Raw genomic sequence first — 16,807 nt, forward strand, 5'->3', positions numbered from 1 at the left:
GGACGATAATTAAGGACGTAGATTGAAAATTCCTACTATTAAAATTTTAGTAGAAAGCGGACCGGTATACAGCAACACTTGCATATGGAGAAAAAGCGACGGAAGTTCATCTGCAAGGAAGAAAGTAATTAAAATAATTAATAGTGCAGTCTCTGGGCCATTAGGAAACCGATTTAATTATGAGATTTGTTGTTTTGCTTACAATTTGTATAATTTTCTGCTACTTAAGAATACGCAGTCAATACTGTCGAAATTGTGAAATATGCTGAAAATCATTTCGACTTCCTCTTTTAATAGTTTGTGATGGAATATGCCATTGTTTACTTTTCCTTCAAGAATTTTTTATTTATTGTTTTCGCATTTCGACATCTGAACCGGTCCATAAGTGGTATTTGGAGAAGTGTTGTAAAAAGGAAGTTTTAATATTTTAATATTTAGTTTATTCATGTTTTTACATTTCAGCGCGCTTGTAGAATACAAGCTGGTTACCCTAAAATTTTGGATCGTTATAAAATCAGTGTTTCTATTAATACAACGATTAATTGGCCTTTTATTTACCCAACGATAATTAAAGCAAGTACTGTAATAGGGAAATTTTGACGAAAGATTAATTTCGTGTTGTGTTGGCTTTCACAGGTCGTGGAATATGAAAATGCAGGTCACCCGTTTCCGTGTCTATCGTCTACTGGTAATTTATTAGACAGAAAATCTCCGAAACCAACCAACCGATTACTCTAACATGTTAGGTGTAATTTAATATCGCGAAGGTGGGGAAACACAAATTTTTGTTTTGTTGCATACGATTAAAAAAATATCCATACTTCTTCCATTCTTTCGCAGTTCCCTTAGGTCTTGATTGTATATTTTCTCATTTTTTTCTTGCCATTAATTTTTATTAGCAGACATTCTCTACGTTACTACTTATTGTTTAACTTTTTTTCTACAGTAGCCGGTTTCACAATATTGCATTCACGTAACGAATTCCTATTTACAGCTAAAAAATAATGTGTAAAAAGACAGGTGTGTAGACAATATTTATCAACTAATATATATATATATATATATATATATAATTTCCCACAATATCACATAGTTCCCGTTACTACTATAACGCACAATCCCTGCGTTTCAGCCTGAAAACCACCTGAGCTTATCTCCACCTCCACGTAAGCTAACTCCGTCATCTCACGCATCAATTTTCCGGATTCTTAAGCATCCATCGTCTGTGTAATCCCCCGACACCAAACGCACACGAACATCACAATAACCGAAAGCGAAACGCCCATATCACATAACCTTTCTTCCGGCCCAACCTACCAAAAAACCGAAATAAAAGGTTGAGGCCTTGTTTCCCCACATTTTATCAACTTATTTAACAAAAACACATTCCTTTCTTATTTTGAAGGTTGCCGTTTCCGAACATCGTGATGGCATGCTCCGCTGGAATCCTTTGTGATTGAGCCTCGATATGTAATAAACCGACCTATCACGGTACCCACAACCGCCCTCCCTTGCGTAATCGCACGCAAAAATATCCCGAGGTGCAAAAACGCCGCTTTTCCGGTGAATGAAAGCTGCCGTGTCGATTACACATATCGTACTTTCTCTACTTAAAACTCGATACTGTTTGGTTTTCGTTTTCTAATTTCTTCTCTATTTTAATTATCATTTAGCGCACACCGCATTACTTTCTTCGCAGCATCAGGCCGGAAGCGTCTCCGCGGATCCTTAGTCCTGTCAAGGCCGGCGAACGCAAGGCCATCATCTATGATTGAGTTATCAGGATGGATAGTCGTGACGTCACCTATGCCGTTAGGTGCTCGATCTGGACGAATTTAACGGAGATGAACATTTAACTGTATACGCACTGTTATCTCCTCTGAGAGCACTCTCGGGAAGTGCATATCGTGGAATGGAATAATTTTTTTGCGACGGTTCCAATATAGGTTTTGTTCTATTCCTGGTTTGAATTCCTTCATAACTGTAGCAAGGTTGTCCAATTTACACACTTGTTACAATGCAAGAGCAGAGACAGTAAGGTCGTCAAGTTTGAATGCTTTGTGCCTTTATATAACTCGTTGTGCAAGGTTTGCTTCCAGAAATTTCAAATCTTGCATTCGGCTCCAAGAATTCGTTGCCATCTTCGTTGGTCGGGAAACTAGTCGTAATTAACACAGTTTACGTGTTTCGCCATTTCGGAGAGAAAGATTCTACATTCCACTAAAATAACACCCGGGGCCTTGTTTCGTCACAATATGGACGTCCTGTATTTATATACAGGTGCGAATGGAACGCTGCACTTTTATTTTAGTTTTGTTAACGGAATTTCCGGTCACGCCTTAAAAATTGGAGTAGTTTGTTATCCTTGATGTAGGTTATTTTATATCGAAATGAATTTCTAGAACTTGATGGTGTAATTGCAATTATGACGAGTTGTTCATTTTCTTCACGTTGAGCTTTTTGCGGTGATTTTTAATTCTTTACTAGGTCATCGTCCGTGTGGATTTTCTTCATGGTTTAGTGGTTTGCTGCTATTTGTCGTATCTATTTTATTTTATTTGTGTTCTAGCAGTTACTGATTGTGAGTTATTTCCTAATTACAACCAGAAGTCTCATTCTAGATACGTTATCGCTCATTACTGACTTCACATCTGTTATTTTAATTTTCGCTGAACTAAATTAGATTAGTTGACAACTTTTTTCGTGCGCATATGTTGCTTTTTATTAGTGTGCCGTTTCTCGCTTATTTATCGGCATTTTCTCATAGATTGACTTATCCACCTTTATGTAAAAAGTGGATTGCGTTTGTTCTCATAGCTTCCAGTTAATGCCTTTCTAATTGAAATACTTTTTCGTATGACCTGTTTGTGCTAATGTCTTATTATAAGAACTTATCTTTTGCGCCGATTTCTCCACGCCGTCTTTTACTTTACTCCCGGGAAAAGACCAAAGAAATTTATTAAGTGGAACAACAAATTCTTCTTTAAATTTTTCTTTCTTCGGTGTTTGTGTTCTTATAAAAAAAAATGAAAGGAAGATGTTATTGAAGACGACTCTTCCAAAAATGCTAATTCAAGCTCGTAATACAAAAAAACGCAAATTGTGTTAATTTTTTCGAGATTTTGTGCCTAATTATTTGTGCATAAATAATTTTGCAAGTAAAAGTAAATATGTTTGTTTTGCCCACATAATTGCGGTAATCTTGATAATCCAACAATTTCAAGAAAGCTAGTGAAATAATCTTCAAGATAATCTACTGTTTTTCTACTTACACCTTTCACAGTGCTATTTTCACTGACTGGTGTTTACTTGCTATTGATAGTAAACTTTAATAACTTGCATAATTTCTCCGATATTAAAAGAGCATGCATACATAACATACTTGACATTTCTGGTACATTTCAAATTTTTTACTTCGTTTTATTTCAAATGACTTTTTTTAGCTTGAAACTTCACATTCAATGAAATAATCTCAATAACGTCAGTTGCTAAGGGTCATAGAATGAAAACTGTAATACCTGATGAAATTGCAAATTATATACGGGGTCTTTGAAATTTGTGGTTACGTGAAGGTTTTTCCATAAGTTTTTGTAAAAACACGCTTTCTCTCCACTCGTGAGATCATAGTGGGCCTTGACTTTTGCCGCCTTGTTGGAACAAGAATTATAATGTTGTCAAAGTGACGTTTCTTGTGCATTTGCCAAAATACGCGGTAAATTTGAATCCAAACCACAGAAAAAACCAGAGGCTGCTTTTTTGAAAGCTACGTTATCACTGATAAAATAACATAAATATCAGAAAAATATTGTTCAACTTATTCCCCAACCGAAAAACCCTCTCCAATCTTCAACAATGAAATCAAATGTTATCACAAATTAAAACACACAAATCAGACTGAAAATTTACAGAAAATAACTGGATGGTAACATACAAGTTATGGCAGTGTGAGGGCGCATAGCGACAGGTGCGCGAAGGGCGTCTCTTCGCATTCTTGAAGCTTACTTCCATCCTTGTAAATAAGACAGCCGGGTAGACCGCTCTCAGTTTGTGTGAGTACTTCCTTCACTCCGCCCCGGCACGCGATCCGTGCGTTAATTTTGGTTAGACAATTTTTACATGCTGTTAAATTAGGTATTAATTCAAGTTATTTTTAAATCAAAATCAGTTTACAGATTACCTCATGGACAAAAACCCTATATGACGTACAAACAAGGCACATATTAGATACGATCAAAATCAAAATAAGATAAGTCCCGGAAACGCTTCGCTTTAAAGCGGGACTTCGGAAATAAATGTTCAAATTCCAACCGCAAAAGATTATTAAACCTGCAAGAAGATAACTTATACTGAATTTGCATTTTCGATTATTTTAGATTCTTAAATTTATTTTGCTTCCTTCCAAATTCCCGCCGTTATTTACTTAAATCCCTTGAGAACTTTGCTTTTTACACAAGAACTTCCTCTACAGATTTACTTTCGTCAAAAAATATCGACAGCGTTTACTTTACCGTCTTGTCGAAACTTAAGTCCAGTATCCATTGCACATGTTGAAAATCTCGGGCGAACATTTGTCGTGTATGCAAACGCGCGACCTTTAACAGAGTTCGGTCAAAGTTGTATCCGCCTATGTATTAAAACCGCCACGACGCTGTCTTTTATTCTATCAATTTATGTGATGTTGTCATCTCAAAATTTTGCAAACTTTTAAATTAAATTTTAAAATTTGTCTTACATTTAAACTTTAAGATTATTATTATTATTTATTTCAATCATGTATAAAAATTATAGAGAAACACGGTCTTTGATTCCTAGGCGTGCAAATTATTGTGAAAACGTCAAATTTCTAAAAACAAAGTACAATTTTTCTTAGAATCTTTGAAGAGAACTTTTTTGAAATCTTGTCAATTTATTGATATTCATCGTGATTATAAAACAGCGTTTAAAATTAATTTATTTATTCATCTCTTCCAAAATGTTAATAACGTCATAGTACAAAATTATGAAATACATTTTTTTAGAAAATCAACAAATAACTCAATTAATTTTACTGATTAAATGAGAAATGATTGGGCGAAGTCCTGTCTAAATGATTTTAGACCATTTTTATTTCCCGAGCGTAAGGTAGAGAAGTATTGTATTGTTTCCGTCCGTCTGTCATCTGTCTGTTTGTCGTTTGTGTGTCGTCTGTGTAGACAGATAATCTTCCAAACTACTATATGGATTGTTGCCTCAAATTTATATTTAACTAACCAAAATTTGTGTAATCGTCCCCGCCAATTTTGCATACTAAATTTTCTTTAAATTTCATAAAATAAGTTTCTTTCATACTTGTGATTTATGAATCCGCCTTTATTTGTTACAGTACCATATATCCATTTTTTTTATTTTCATGTCATATTAATAGTAAGGTATGTATTCATAAATGACATATGCTGTACTTTATACATTCTGAACGCTGTACTTCGTATATTTTGAAGTCAAAAAAAAAGAATGCACTTTTGAATCTTTACAAACTATAGTATGCTACTTGAAAAAATAAAATAAGGAAAAATAAATACAAAAAAAAATATTATACATAAGTAGACAGGCGAACTAAAAAAACGTTAAAGTTCAACCTAAAAATGTCAGCTTTTTTTAACCTAATTATAATACTGAATTTTTCAAGTTTGTTTTATAAATATTCTTCTAAAACCTGATCATAGTCAACATTAATTAAATTAAGTTTCCACCTTTTAAAAGTTTAATGAATGTTAAACCCAAAATCCTTCACTCTTAAAGTTCATTATCTAATTAATTTCGTAAATATGCGATTAAAGAGATAATGAACTTTAAGACTAGAGGATTTTTAGACAGTGATAAATTTGAAGTTAATGAATCCAACCCTATTACAAATTAGTACTCAGTATCATTTGGCTGTTCGAAGGTCAGTTTCAAATTTGACCATTAGTGATTTAAAAAAAAAGTACAAGTAATGGGACACCTGTATATCCTATCCCACATATTAACAGAAAATTGAAACCAAAAATATCAGAATTCGAAAGTGCCAAAGCAGTAAAAGCTAACCATTCAATATATAGAAAGTCAATGAAGTAAACAAAGTTATTGTTGCGGAGCGAGCGAGACGTCCTACATGTTAATTTTAAGCGGCGTTATATAAATTGATATTTTTTAAAATTGTGAAATCAAGTGGTTAACGTATTAAATGCCACCACAAGATATGCGTTTTTACGCTTTTACACTTTTAGTACACCGATTTTGCCGCGAAAACGATTAATATTTTACACAAGGTGTTAAATTTGACCATATCAAGATCGATAAACCCGCCGTAGAATTTGCACGTCAGAGATATGCAAATTTTATTCCATGGGGTGATCATTATGTAACTCGAGAAAATACTTTTGAAAAAACAATCTCAGTGAATTTTTAGGAATAGTTGTCTTCTGATTACGAAATAATATAGATCATAAATTCTGTTACAAGAGGTGTTGAGGTAAAATTATGAAATAGCTATGTTGGAATTAGTTGAAAATATTTTGGAATTATTTGGAACCAAATTTATATTGGATTTTAATAGCTCTGTAATAATTTAAAACAAATACCTGTGTCACATAAGAAAGACCGATTAACTTTTATGGCAATTTTGGCAAGATTTATCGCACAATTTAAGTTCTTCCAGCCCACGACCATACTGGGAGTTGTATTACACCAAAAAAACCTCTGGTATGTGCGTTATTTACATAAATTTGAAATTTAAAGCAACCATGTCTTACATTCTGTTCAGTGAGACATTAAACGCATTTTATATAATGTTTTCTTTGTTCTTAAATGTGTTTGTGGCCGGACAAAGAATCAAACACAGTTGCATTGATTGACCAGTTTGCGCCAGTTCCGATTCTAAGTAGATCTTTGACGTGAAGAAATTCGCCTATAATTAAAATAAATCCATTTACACATTTTCTGCTTGTTTTAAATAAGACTAGAACTGTTCCTATCAACAGTCAAGGATGTTAAGTCGAAAGAAAAGTAGTCAATCTGTCATACTTTTCGTCTGATACGATTAACTCTTCAACTTTCTTCGAAACGCATAAAAAGCACGTCGCTTTTACGGCAAAGAAAGAGAAAAACAAATATTGACCGCTCTGATCTCCACCCGTGTACAGTAAGTGCACTCTTTAACCTTTTTCGATAAATCCTCTCTCGAGTTCACAACATGAATCTCAAGTATGGAAAGTTAGTGGGAACGAGATTGGAAATACAATAATAATTGGTTTCTTCTAATTAAAGCCGACTTGCATGGGTAATAACAGAATTGTTTACTTCTTATGCGATACTTCCCCACATGAATTCATTGCATCAATGAACAAAAACATAATAGCCATTAGAAAGTCGATTAAATAATTACCCGTTCCCCTGAAAACAATAACAGTCGAGTGTAAAACTCAACCACATGATCGTCAACACCGCCAAAAGAAAGTGATTATGCATCCGCAGAATCTTGCATCATTACATGGTGGTTGACCGTATGGACCGAAACGACCGCACTCCATCAGGTGCTAATGCAGGAGACGTGCAAGTGAAGACGAAAGAGGCCCTCGTGCACGCTGTTAGTCGCCTCGGGCCGAGTTCGGCTGACCGACTCTCGCAGTCTGACCCACAAACCGAGCCGAGTTCCCAGGACCCGCACAATCGGCGTTTCCGTGGTCCTTAGAGCCGGATCGGGCACTTTAGTCCTTGGAGCCGGATCAACCCCGTGACTTAGTCCCGAGGAATCCGTGTTTCTGGGTGGAAGTTCACGCGCGCTGGGTGTGTACATTTACTTTCATGCCTCGAGCATTCCCGGCACGGATTCCTCGTGAACACAATCACTGTTTGTCATCTGATAGTAGGCGATTTTCTAGGTCGCAAATGAAGGAAAGTTTGAGGGTTGATGGGTCGGCGAGGAATGTGCGTGCGCAGGGACACCTGTACGAAGATTCGTTGGATAAAATTCCGCATAGCTTGAGCGCGAGGTCGGCGGCTCAGACTATGACACACTTTCGATCGGCTTCGACAAATCCGCAATTAAATCTTTCTTGAACAGGTTATTGAGATCGACATTGATGTGGGACGATGATTTAATAAGGAGTTGAGACGCTGGGACTCGGGTTCGCACAAAGCGGAGAACTTCGTCGCAACAGATGGCGGACGGTTAAGTTACCTTGCGGTTTTCGGTGCCTCTAAAAAACGTATCTACATATCCTAATACATTCTTGGAGGAAAAAACTCGGTATTATTTATGGCTGCATTAAAATACAATTTGCAATAATATTAAGATTAGGTTTTGCGTATTTGCTCCGTGGTCTTTGACATTTTTAAATTCGACTCGTAATAGCCCCTAATGCGAATAAAATGTTAACAAGTTTTTTTGTTTCAGGTTTAGATGATATAAATACCTCTCCAAGGAGAAGAAGACAGGATGCCAATGGTACGTCTTGTAATCTTGTTTCACTACCATCGTTGCCATTGACTTTAATAGTGCGACCAATTGAGTGAAATTGAATAGAATAGTAGTAGAAAGGTTGCAGCAATAACACCTACTAATTTATGGTTTCTGGTTGTATAAACTAATTACAATGCTATTGAAGACCTTTTGTAAAAACAACTAAACAATAGATCACACTACCATCTATTCCGTTTTATTACGAAACTAAAATGAAGATGACACGATAATAACGAATTGAAAAAATCCACACCACCGCTTCAAGGATTGCGTCATTGTTACTACCTCCCAGGAGGAAATAACGAATGACAAGATTCTTCAGCTATTTTGTTTTTCTCGTTTTAAATGAACACAAAAAGCGGCGAGAATGTCAAGAGGTGAATAGTTTATATAACGACGTGAATAATTTACCGATTTAGTCATCACCACAATAAAATGGTCTTAAACCGGCATAAGGGTGATGAAGCCATTAAGAACTTTCTCTCGTAATATCGGAAACCATCACCAACAGCGAACTAAATTATAACTTCGCAAATGTCAAGGATAGTCGAAAATTCTATTACTAACAATGGTGTGCGTAGATACCCGTTCTCTCTACCTTAACGGTTAACGTAGTAGAGTTATAGTTGTATGTAAATAGCTCTTTGGTCCACTTCTCGTACCCATCTTTAGCGTAGTTTCTTAAGTGTAATATACAAAAAACTGACTTTCTTCCTTACTCGGCTGTAGATGTCACCACAGTCTTGCTGGTGGACAGTCATGGACGATCTTCTTTCGGCCGATTCCTGAGCGTTAAACCGGATTTAGGTCTAATCACTTCCACCGCTCGTACTTTCATACAAGAAGGTGTAACTACCGAGTACGCCACTCAAGTGCTCGGTACTACCCTTGACAATGGACGCCTTTACGCCCATTTACTCACCAAAAGCTCTAGAGTCTTGTACGACGGCGACTCGCCCTCCAAATCCTACGACGCTAACAAAAAGTGGCAGCTCGACCACAAAATCGCCAATACCAAAAATTTCGTCCGCAATACCGATTTCATCGCACCCAGCCACGCCCAACCCATGCTGGTTTTCCCTACGACGAATCCCCAACCCTACAACGAGATCAGACAGCACATCTCCGAAGAAGAAATCCTAGACGAAGAACCGTCGAACAACCCCCGAGTACCCTTCGAAGACGCGCTGCGAAAGGACGTTCTCCCCCTCCAAAGCAACGTGAAGATCTTCAAAATCAACCCGCAGATGAGGGACTTGACCAACGAGAACTTGATCAACCACAAAGAAGACGCCAAACCCGCAATCGAGAGTTTCGGGCCTTCGAAAGTACGACCATGGGACAACCTTCCCACTTTCACTGTACGGAACGAATTCTCACCAAGCGGGTTTTCTTATCTGGGGGACTTCCCCGAATTTGATGCCAATACTGAGAGGACGAGGGCGACTACGGCTGCCGACCGTAAAGCCAAACTGTTATTCCGGGCGGGTTTGGTCAAACCCGAACCTAAAGACTTCGAGACCATCACCTACAGTGGCTTCGCTGATTTCACGACGACCGTTGGCGACACTGTTATCGTTTTTACCCCACACACCACCGAAGCTCCGCGGAACATAGCGGAAGTGACAAAAATCTCCGTCGAAGCCACAATCGAACCGACTTTAACTTTCAAACCGTCGTCAACGTCGACTACTCTCGCTACCTCTATTAAAACATTCCTGTCTCAAGAACCCGCAATGGAAACGCAAACCGTAGAAGGCCACAGACTGGAAATGAAAACTTCGCTTCCTACTAGAGTTATCGATAAGACGGATCGGTTGCCTGCTAGAGTACCTGAGAAAAGCGAGCGTGTGCCTATTAGGATCCCCGAGAAAAGCGAACGTGTACCTATTCGAATCCCCGAGAAAAGCGATCGACTGCCTATCAGACTCCCCGAGAAAAACGACCGATTGCCTACCACAGTCGCTGGGAAATACGAGCGTCGGCCTTCCGTGGTTATTGATAAAAAGGACCGACTGCCTAGCACAGTTGCTGAAAAAAATGACCGGCGTCCTACCATGGTCATCGACAAAAGTGATCGTCAACGACGACCCAAAGAAGAGATTCCTGATGTGCACGAAGATATGGACGCCAAGTCTGCTGTTTTGGCACACGAACAACACATTGACGATGAAACACAAACTAGTCAAATTGTGAGCACTAGTAGTGGCAGTTCAACTATATTATTTAGTCCTGATGTGATCGAACCTTCCGAAAGTCAAACACCATTGTTGTCTACACCATCAGACGAAGACATACGAAAAATTTTTGCGTCTTTGCAAGCCCAAGCTAAACTGGCTACGCAGCCTCTTAATACCCCTTCGACGATATTTTTGGAGGAAAGTAGTACCATTGACAAGTCACCAGCGACGGAAATTTCTAGTGGTGCCACTACGATTTTCTTTGAAGACGATTTACCCATAGAAAACACAGCGGTGGTGGAAGAACCCACTACTACGAAACTAGTAGAAGAGAAGACAACCACCGAACAACAAATTACCACCACGGAACAAATTCCCGAAACTACGGAAAAACTGACGACGACGACTCAGAAAGAAACTACGACTACGATGAAAGAGCAGACAACTACGAATGCTATTGAAACAACAAGCGAACATGTGATTAGTACGATACCAATACAAGAGACTACACCAGAGATTGTTTCCAACGAAATCGAGACAGAAAAGGCACCAGAACCTCACGTTGAAGTAGACGTAGTTTGTACAGAGGGCAGTCGAATTCTACCAACAACCGTATATAAGACTTTGACTTACTTGACGACATTCTTTATTCCTCAAGACAATGACGAAACGTCGATTTCAATCAAATCTAATGAAGTTGTATCCACTGAAATCGGGTTCCAAACTGAACCTTGCTCGGCGATTGACGCAACACCTTCTTCAACAGTTGATACTGTGGAACCAACAATTACAACTACAACCGAACAAGAAAAAACAACAACGCAGGAACTTCCGACTACTACAACTGAGCATCAACACACTGAAACCACTGAACCCGTAACCACAACTGAAGCAGTGGGTACTACTCCGGCTCTAGAAACTACACCACAAGAAATAACAACTGAAAGAAGACACGTGACTGAATCTGAACCAGAAACTACAGAAATGACCACAGAAAGTGGCGAAGAAATCGAATTAATCTTTAAGACTTTGTACACGACGTACACCTATTTGACTACGTACTTCCAAGACACTACCTCATCTATCGCCAGTAAAATTGTAGTTACCACCAATGTGATAACATCAACTTTGATACCTGGTAGTGAGGCTTCTGACTCAGCCGTTGCTGGATTATTCGAAAGAGAAGACAGTTTGGTTTCTAGCTACAAATCCAGAACTGTTTCGTTTGAAGATATAACTGAAATAGCTCCAACGAAGATTGCGCAAGATTTGCTTCCCACGCTTGCGTATGAACACCCAGAAGAAGAAACTAGATCAACACCGGTTTTGAACGACGTCAAAATCCAACAAAACGGTGTCAAGACTTACTACACCACTTACACTTATTTCACTACTATATTTGTTGATGGCGAAACGGAAATTTCTAGTCGAACTGAAGTTTATACTAATTACGTTACCCCCAGCATCCAGGCGACGGGTGTCTTGGAAAATGTAGCACCAACGAGAGTACCGTCTTTGTTCGAACACAAAAACCAAGTCGAAGCACCCGATGTTGGAGATGAAGACGAAGAATCAGAAGTGAAGAAGAAAATTCTAAGTCTGAATGTCACTCCTTCGAATAAATATAATAGCACGATTAACAGACAAAAAACAGCTGTTGTCGATAATGAATCTCAAGGTGGTGATATTTACGATTCAACTAAAGATAAACTTGATAATAATATCTTGGCAACGAGTGTTAACAAAGAGCAAGCTTATGTTACACTACAGAGAGGTACTACCACAGAGGATGCTCCAATTGAAAACAATCTTTTAAATTTGAACGAATACGAAACTATTGCTACTATGGTTACTGATGTTAGGAGTAGTACGTCTGAGGGTGATAGAAGAATTATTGACAACGTCGATAAGCGTAACGCTTTGGATGATCAAATCGTGTCGGAATCGAACAACGAATCAGAAATTATACCGTCACCGACTTTATTACTACAAACGAGCTACACTACTTTCACGTACTTTACTACAATGTATCATGGTACTACATCCAGTAACGTAGTGAGCCGGCTAGAAACTGTAACCAATGTAGTTACTGAAACTTTGACACCCACTCATACTTTAAGTGTAGAAGATTTAAGCTTACCTGTTACGTATTTCACGACATTCACATATTGGACGACTTTGTATAAAGACGGTATTACTAAAACTACAAGTCGTGAAGAAACTGTGTCCAATGTAGTCACTCCCACGATTTCCCCTACTAGTGAGTTACCGACTATTAGTATAACTACAACTGATGAAATATCACCCAGTGCAACTGAAACCATTCAACCGTCTACAGTTGGTGATGACGATTTAACAACCTATTTTACTACATATACATATTACACCACTTCATACGTGGGTGATAGTACTGTGATTAACAGCCGTCTAGAAACATCGTCTCGGGTTGTCAACAGTACCGCAGACATCGATTCAAACCAAATAGGCAGAGCTATTGGTAGTGCAAGTCAGAACGTACTTGACGATGTTAAAACTAAAGAAGGTGATAGTGCTTCCATAAAACCAACAGGGCTGCTATCATCAATCGTAAACACAATTGACAATTCTGGTACCACGACAATCCTATCCACTGACGTCTTTGGTACCTACATTGACGGTCGCTACGCCAAAGTACTAGAAAGCACCTCTTCGGTCATCACACCCACTATAGCTCCTTCGTCAGTAGAACAAAACGTGAAACCTACTGGTGTCGTAAGCATCAACAAAGGAAAGATCGTGGATGCCGAAGGCGTCAGTACTTTATACTACACAACTCAAGCTGTAGGTACTATCATCGATAATTTATACGCTCAAGTCATTGAAAGTACCAGCTCGCTTGAAGTCAACGAAGAACGAAAAGCGGCTTTAGCCACCGACGTTCCTATCAGCCACCGAACCGGTTTAGTGCGTCTAATCGAAGGGTCCATCATCCAAAACGAAACCACAACTTTGTACCAGTCCAAAGTCATCGGAACAGTCATCGACGGCCGCTATGCCCAAATCATCGAAAGCACATCGAGCTTCCTCCTCGGCAAAGCCAGCTCGATCGCTCCTAGCTCCGTCAGCGAAATCACCCCCTCGCCAACCCAAGCCCCAGACGCAATCGCCTCAACATCCATACCCATATCACCATCTCCAGTCGTAATCGAAGGTTCTTTAAGCGACTCGAGCAAGATAGAAGAGGAAGAAACATCAACCGAAGAAATCGAAGAAGAAAGCGAAGAGGACAAAGAAGATGGTAACAGTCGAGTGAAATCGCGCCTTACCTTCCAAACTCGCAAACGCACCTTCACTCCCGTTATTAGACCGTTTGTCTCAAGACCGCGCCCGACTTTCGCCCCGAAACGCAAAGGTGCGGGTCAAGGAGCCACTACTGTCACTCGAAGTGACGTCACCCCCACTGTCACGGCAGTACCTGCGTCGAAACCTGCTCGTTTCGGAAACCGAAGAGCCTCGTCGAGTGCTAATCATGTAGTACCGACAGCTTCGGGTTCTCGAAGATTTGCACGACCTAAGTCTACTAGTGCGGGAGGTGGTCCTAGCTCGGCGTTCGGCGGTGGTAGAAGGAGTTCTTCGAGGATACAACCAACGGCGACTGCGTTTGCAGCTAGTTCGAGACGTGGAGGATTTAAATCGTCTGGAGGTGGTGCTAGTTCACAACGAGCCAGTTCGCTGTTTGCTGGTAACTCCAGGTTTAGAATACGGCCGACTTTAGCGTCGTCGTTGGGTCGTTCACCTGCAACTGTGACACCTCCGGGGCTTGAAGACGAAAATGATTTAACTACAGTTGTTACTGATAGTACTGGAACTATCGAAGACGGGGTTGAGACGACGCTACCTTTAGCTGCGACGACGGAAGGCAGTTCAAGGCGCAGTCAAAATCCTTTGTTGAAGTTTAGACGGCCGCCACTGGCTAGAGCGTCAACTCCTAGACCTAAACCAAAACCTAAAGGGAAAACGAGTACTACGACTACACCAAAACCCAAAACGAATAGACCAAATGGAATAAGTAGGCCTAGAAACACGTCTCTGTTCCCGAGGAGAAATCTATTTACTACTTCCACCACGCCACCACCGAATGAAGAAGATGACTTAGAAGACTTAGAAGAAGAAGGTGAAAATGACGACGAAGATACTGACTATGACAGTTCGCAAACAAACACGCAAACTGAACCTGCACCAACGCAGGAAACTCGAAAAGGTCGTTCCTCGAATATTCAAATTAAACCCTTCGTTGGTTTTAGAAGACGTACAAGAAGAGAAGTGAATTATTCGAGATTTAGAAGACCAGGTGGAAGAACGACCGCTGCGCCTGTGAAACAGGAACCTGAAACGGAAGCACCTAAACCTGCTAGAAGTAAAGCTGGCAGGTTTTCTCCAAGATCTAGGAATTCTAAGACGACTCACGCTACGACAGCAGCACCCCCAACACGTAAGAGGATATCACCTACTAAAGCTTCGAGTCAAGGACGATCTCAGTTCACACTCAGGGAAAAGGATACAAGTTCTAATTCTAGATCGAGTTTCAGGCGACCTTCTGGGTCAGGATCGAGACCAAGAACCACGGTGTCTTCGCGACCGAAGTCACCAAAATTAAGAACGACTTCGCCTCCTGAGTCGTCAAGAAAAACGACAAGGACTACGCCGTCCAGACGACGGACTACAACGAGACAAAGAGCGTCGCAAGAACAAATAGATGACAACTTTGTTATTCCACAGTTCGATGGGACCATCACTGTTACCCATCAAATACCAACAGAGGTGACCATTCCTGTGGTTAATGGAAAGATTACTGAATACAAAAATGTCATCACGGCTCAGTACAGTACTCAAGTTGTGCCTCCTAAACAATATTCAACATCGATGAACGCATTTGGGAAAGATGTTACGGTGCTAGTGAATGAAGAAACTTCAGTAGCTGACAATGGGGCAACTCATATCACTCAGTTTGTTCTAAATGAAACACCTACTACTAGTGTGATTTTCACACCTACTTATATTAGAGGTAGAAAGACTTCGTTTTCGCATGTCATCCCTAGTACGGCTTATGGAGTCGAACAGGTGGTTAATACCATTCAACCTCAACTAGCTGCTCAAGCCCCTCTGGCTAATATATTACTTTCGCAACTTTTGTTGGGTCAAAATCCTTTGTATCCTGTACAAAACCCAGCAATACCAGGAATACAAGCAACGCCTACCACCGAATTTAAAACAAGAGCCACAACTTACGTAACCACTGTTACTAGTGTTACTTCCACAGTAATACCTCTGACATTTAGAGGCAAAGAGATCTTAACTACCATAATCGACAGTAGTGTGTCAGTAGTTACCGCAACCGAATTTTTGACTGATACAGTTGTCGTAACACCTACTCTTGGTTTCCCGGGTCCTGTGCCTCAGTTGAATACTTTATTGTTACCACTGTTGCAACAACAGTTAGCCCAGGCTCCTTCACCCTTGCAGCAACAACAACAACAACAACCAGCTGGTGTACTAAACCTCAACAACCAACCACAAGCTCAAGCTTTGTATCAAGTCCCAGTAAAGGCGAATCTTGCTTCAGAAGAAGATAAGTCAGACGAAGTAGATCAATCTATTACCGATGAAGTTACTCAAGCTTCTAGACGCAAGAATTCCAGAAAAAGGAACAAAAAACCTACCCCTGCTCCCACGGAACCACCCAAAGAAACCAGCGTGATCACACTATATGTGTCTGGACGAATCCCGGGTGAGTTTAGCACAGTTCTATCGACTATCACTGTAGGTGAAAATGAAAGACGAAAGAGAGACACCACAGTCGATGTAAAGCCGTCGAAAGGCTACGAAGACTTGGTCATCAGTACCCTAGACTATTACGACACTTATGTAACTCCCGCCACCAAGGAAATTAGCTTAGACACCTCCGTAACCGTAGCTACTGAAAGTCTCGAAAGCATAATCGGTGATGTTAGTCGACACATCACGTCCCAAACCACCGGCTCAATTAACACCAAACCCACAAAATCCGCACACCCATCATCAAAGAAATACAAAATCAAATACGTTAAAGCATCGGAAGAAGCTAAAAAGTCTTCCGGTAATTTTTTAGCGTAACAGACCTTGATGAGAA

General features: G+C 39.8%; 1 protein-coding gene across 1 annotated transcript in view; it reads left to right on the top strand.

Annotated features, from left to right (window-relative positions):
* Positions 1 to 16,791, top strand: part of LOC135132265 (mucin-2-like) — an 85,266-nt gene extending 68,475 nt beyond the window's left edge. Inside the window, exons 2-3 of the mRNA XM_064060296.1 lie at positions 8,414 to 8,464; positions 9,209 to 16,791. Of these exons, the coding sequence (XP_063916366.1) occupies positions 8,414 to 8,464; positions 9,209 to 16,791 (7,634 nt within the window). The remainder of the gene's footprint in view (positions 1 to 8,413; positions 8,465 to 9,208) is intronic.
* The last annotated feature ends 16 nt before the right edge of the window (positions 16,792 to 16,807 follow it).

Source organism: Zophobas morio, unplaced genomic scaffold (genome assembly GCF_036711695.1).
Source record: "Zophobas morio isolate AGI-343-1 ecotype UQ-CSIRO unplaced genomic scaffold, CSIRO_AGI_Zmor_V1 ptg000021l, whole genome shotgun sequence".
In the NCBI taxonomy this organism is placed as follows: Eukaryota; Metazoa; Arthropoda; class Insecta; order Coleoptera; family Tenebrionidae; genus Zophobas; species Zophobas morio.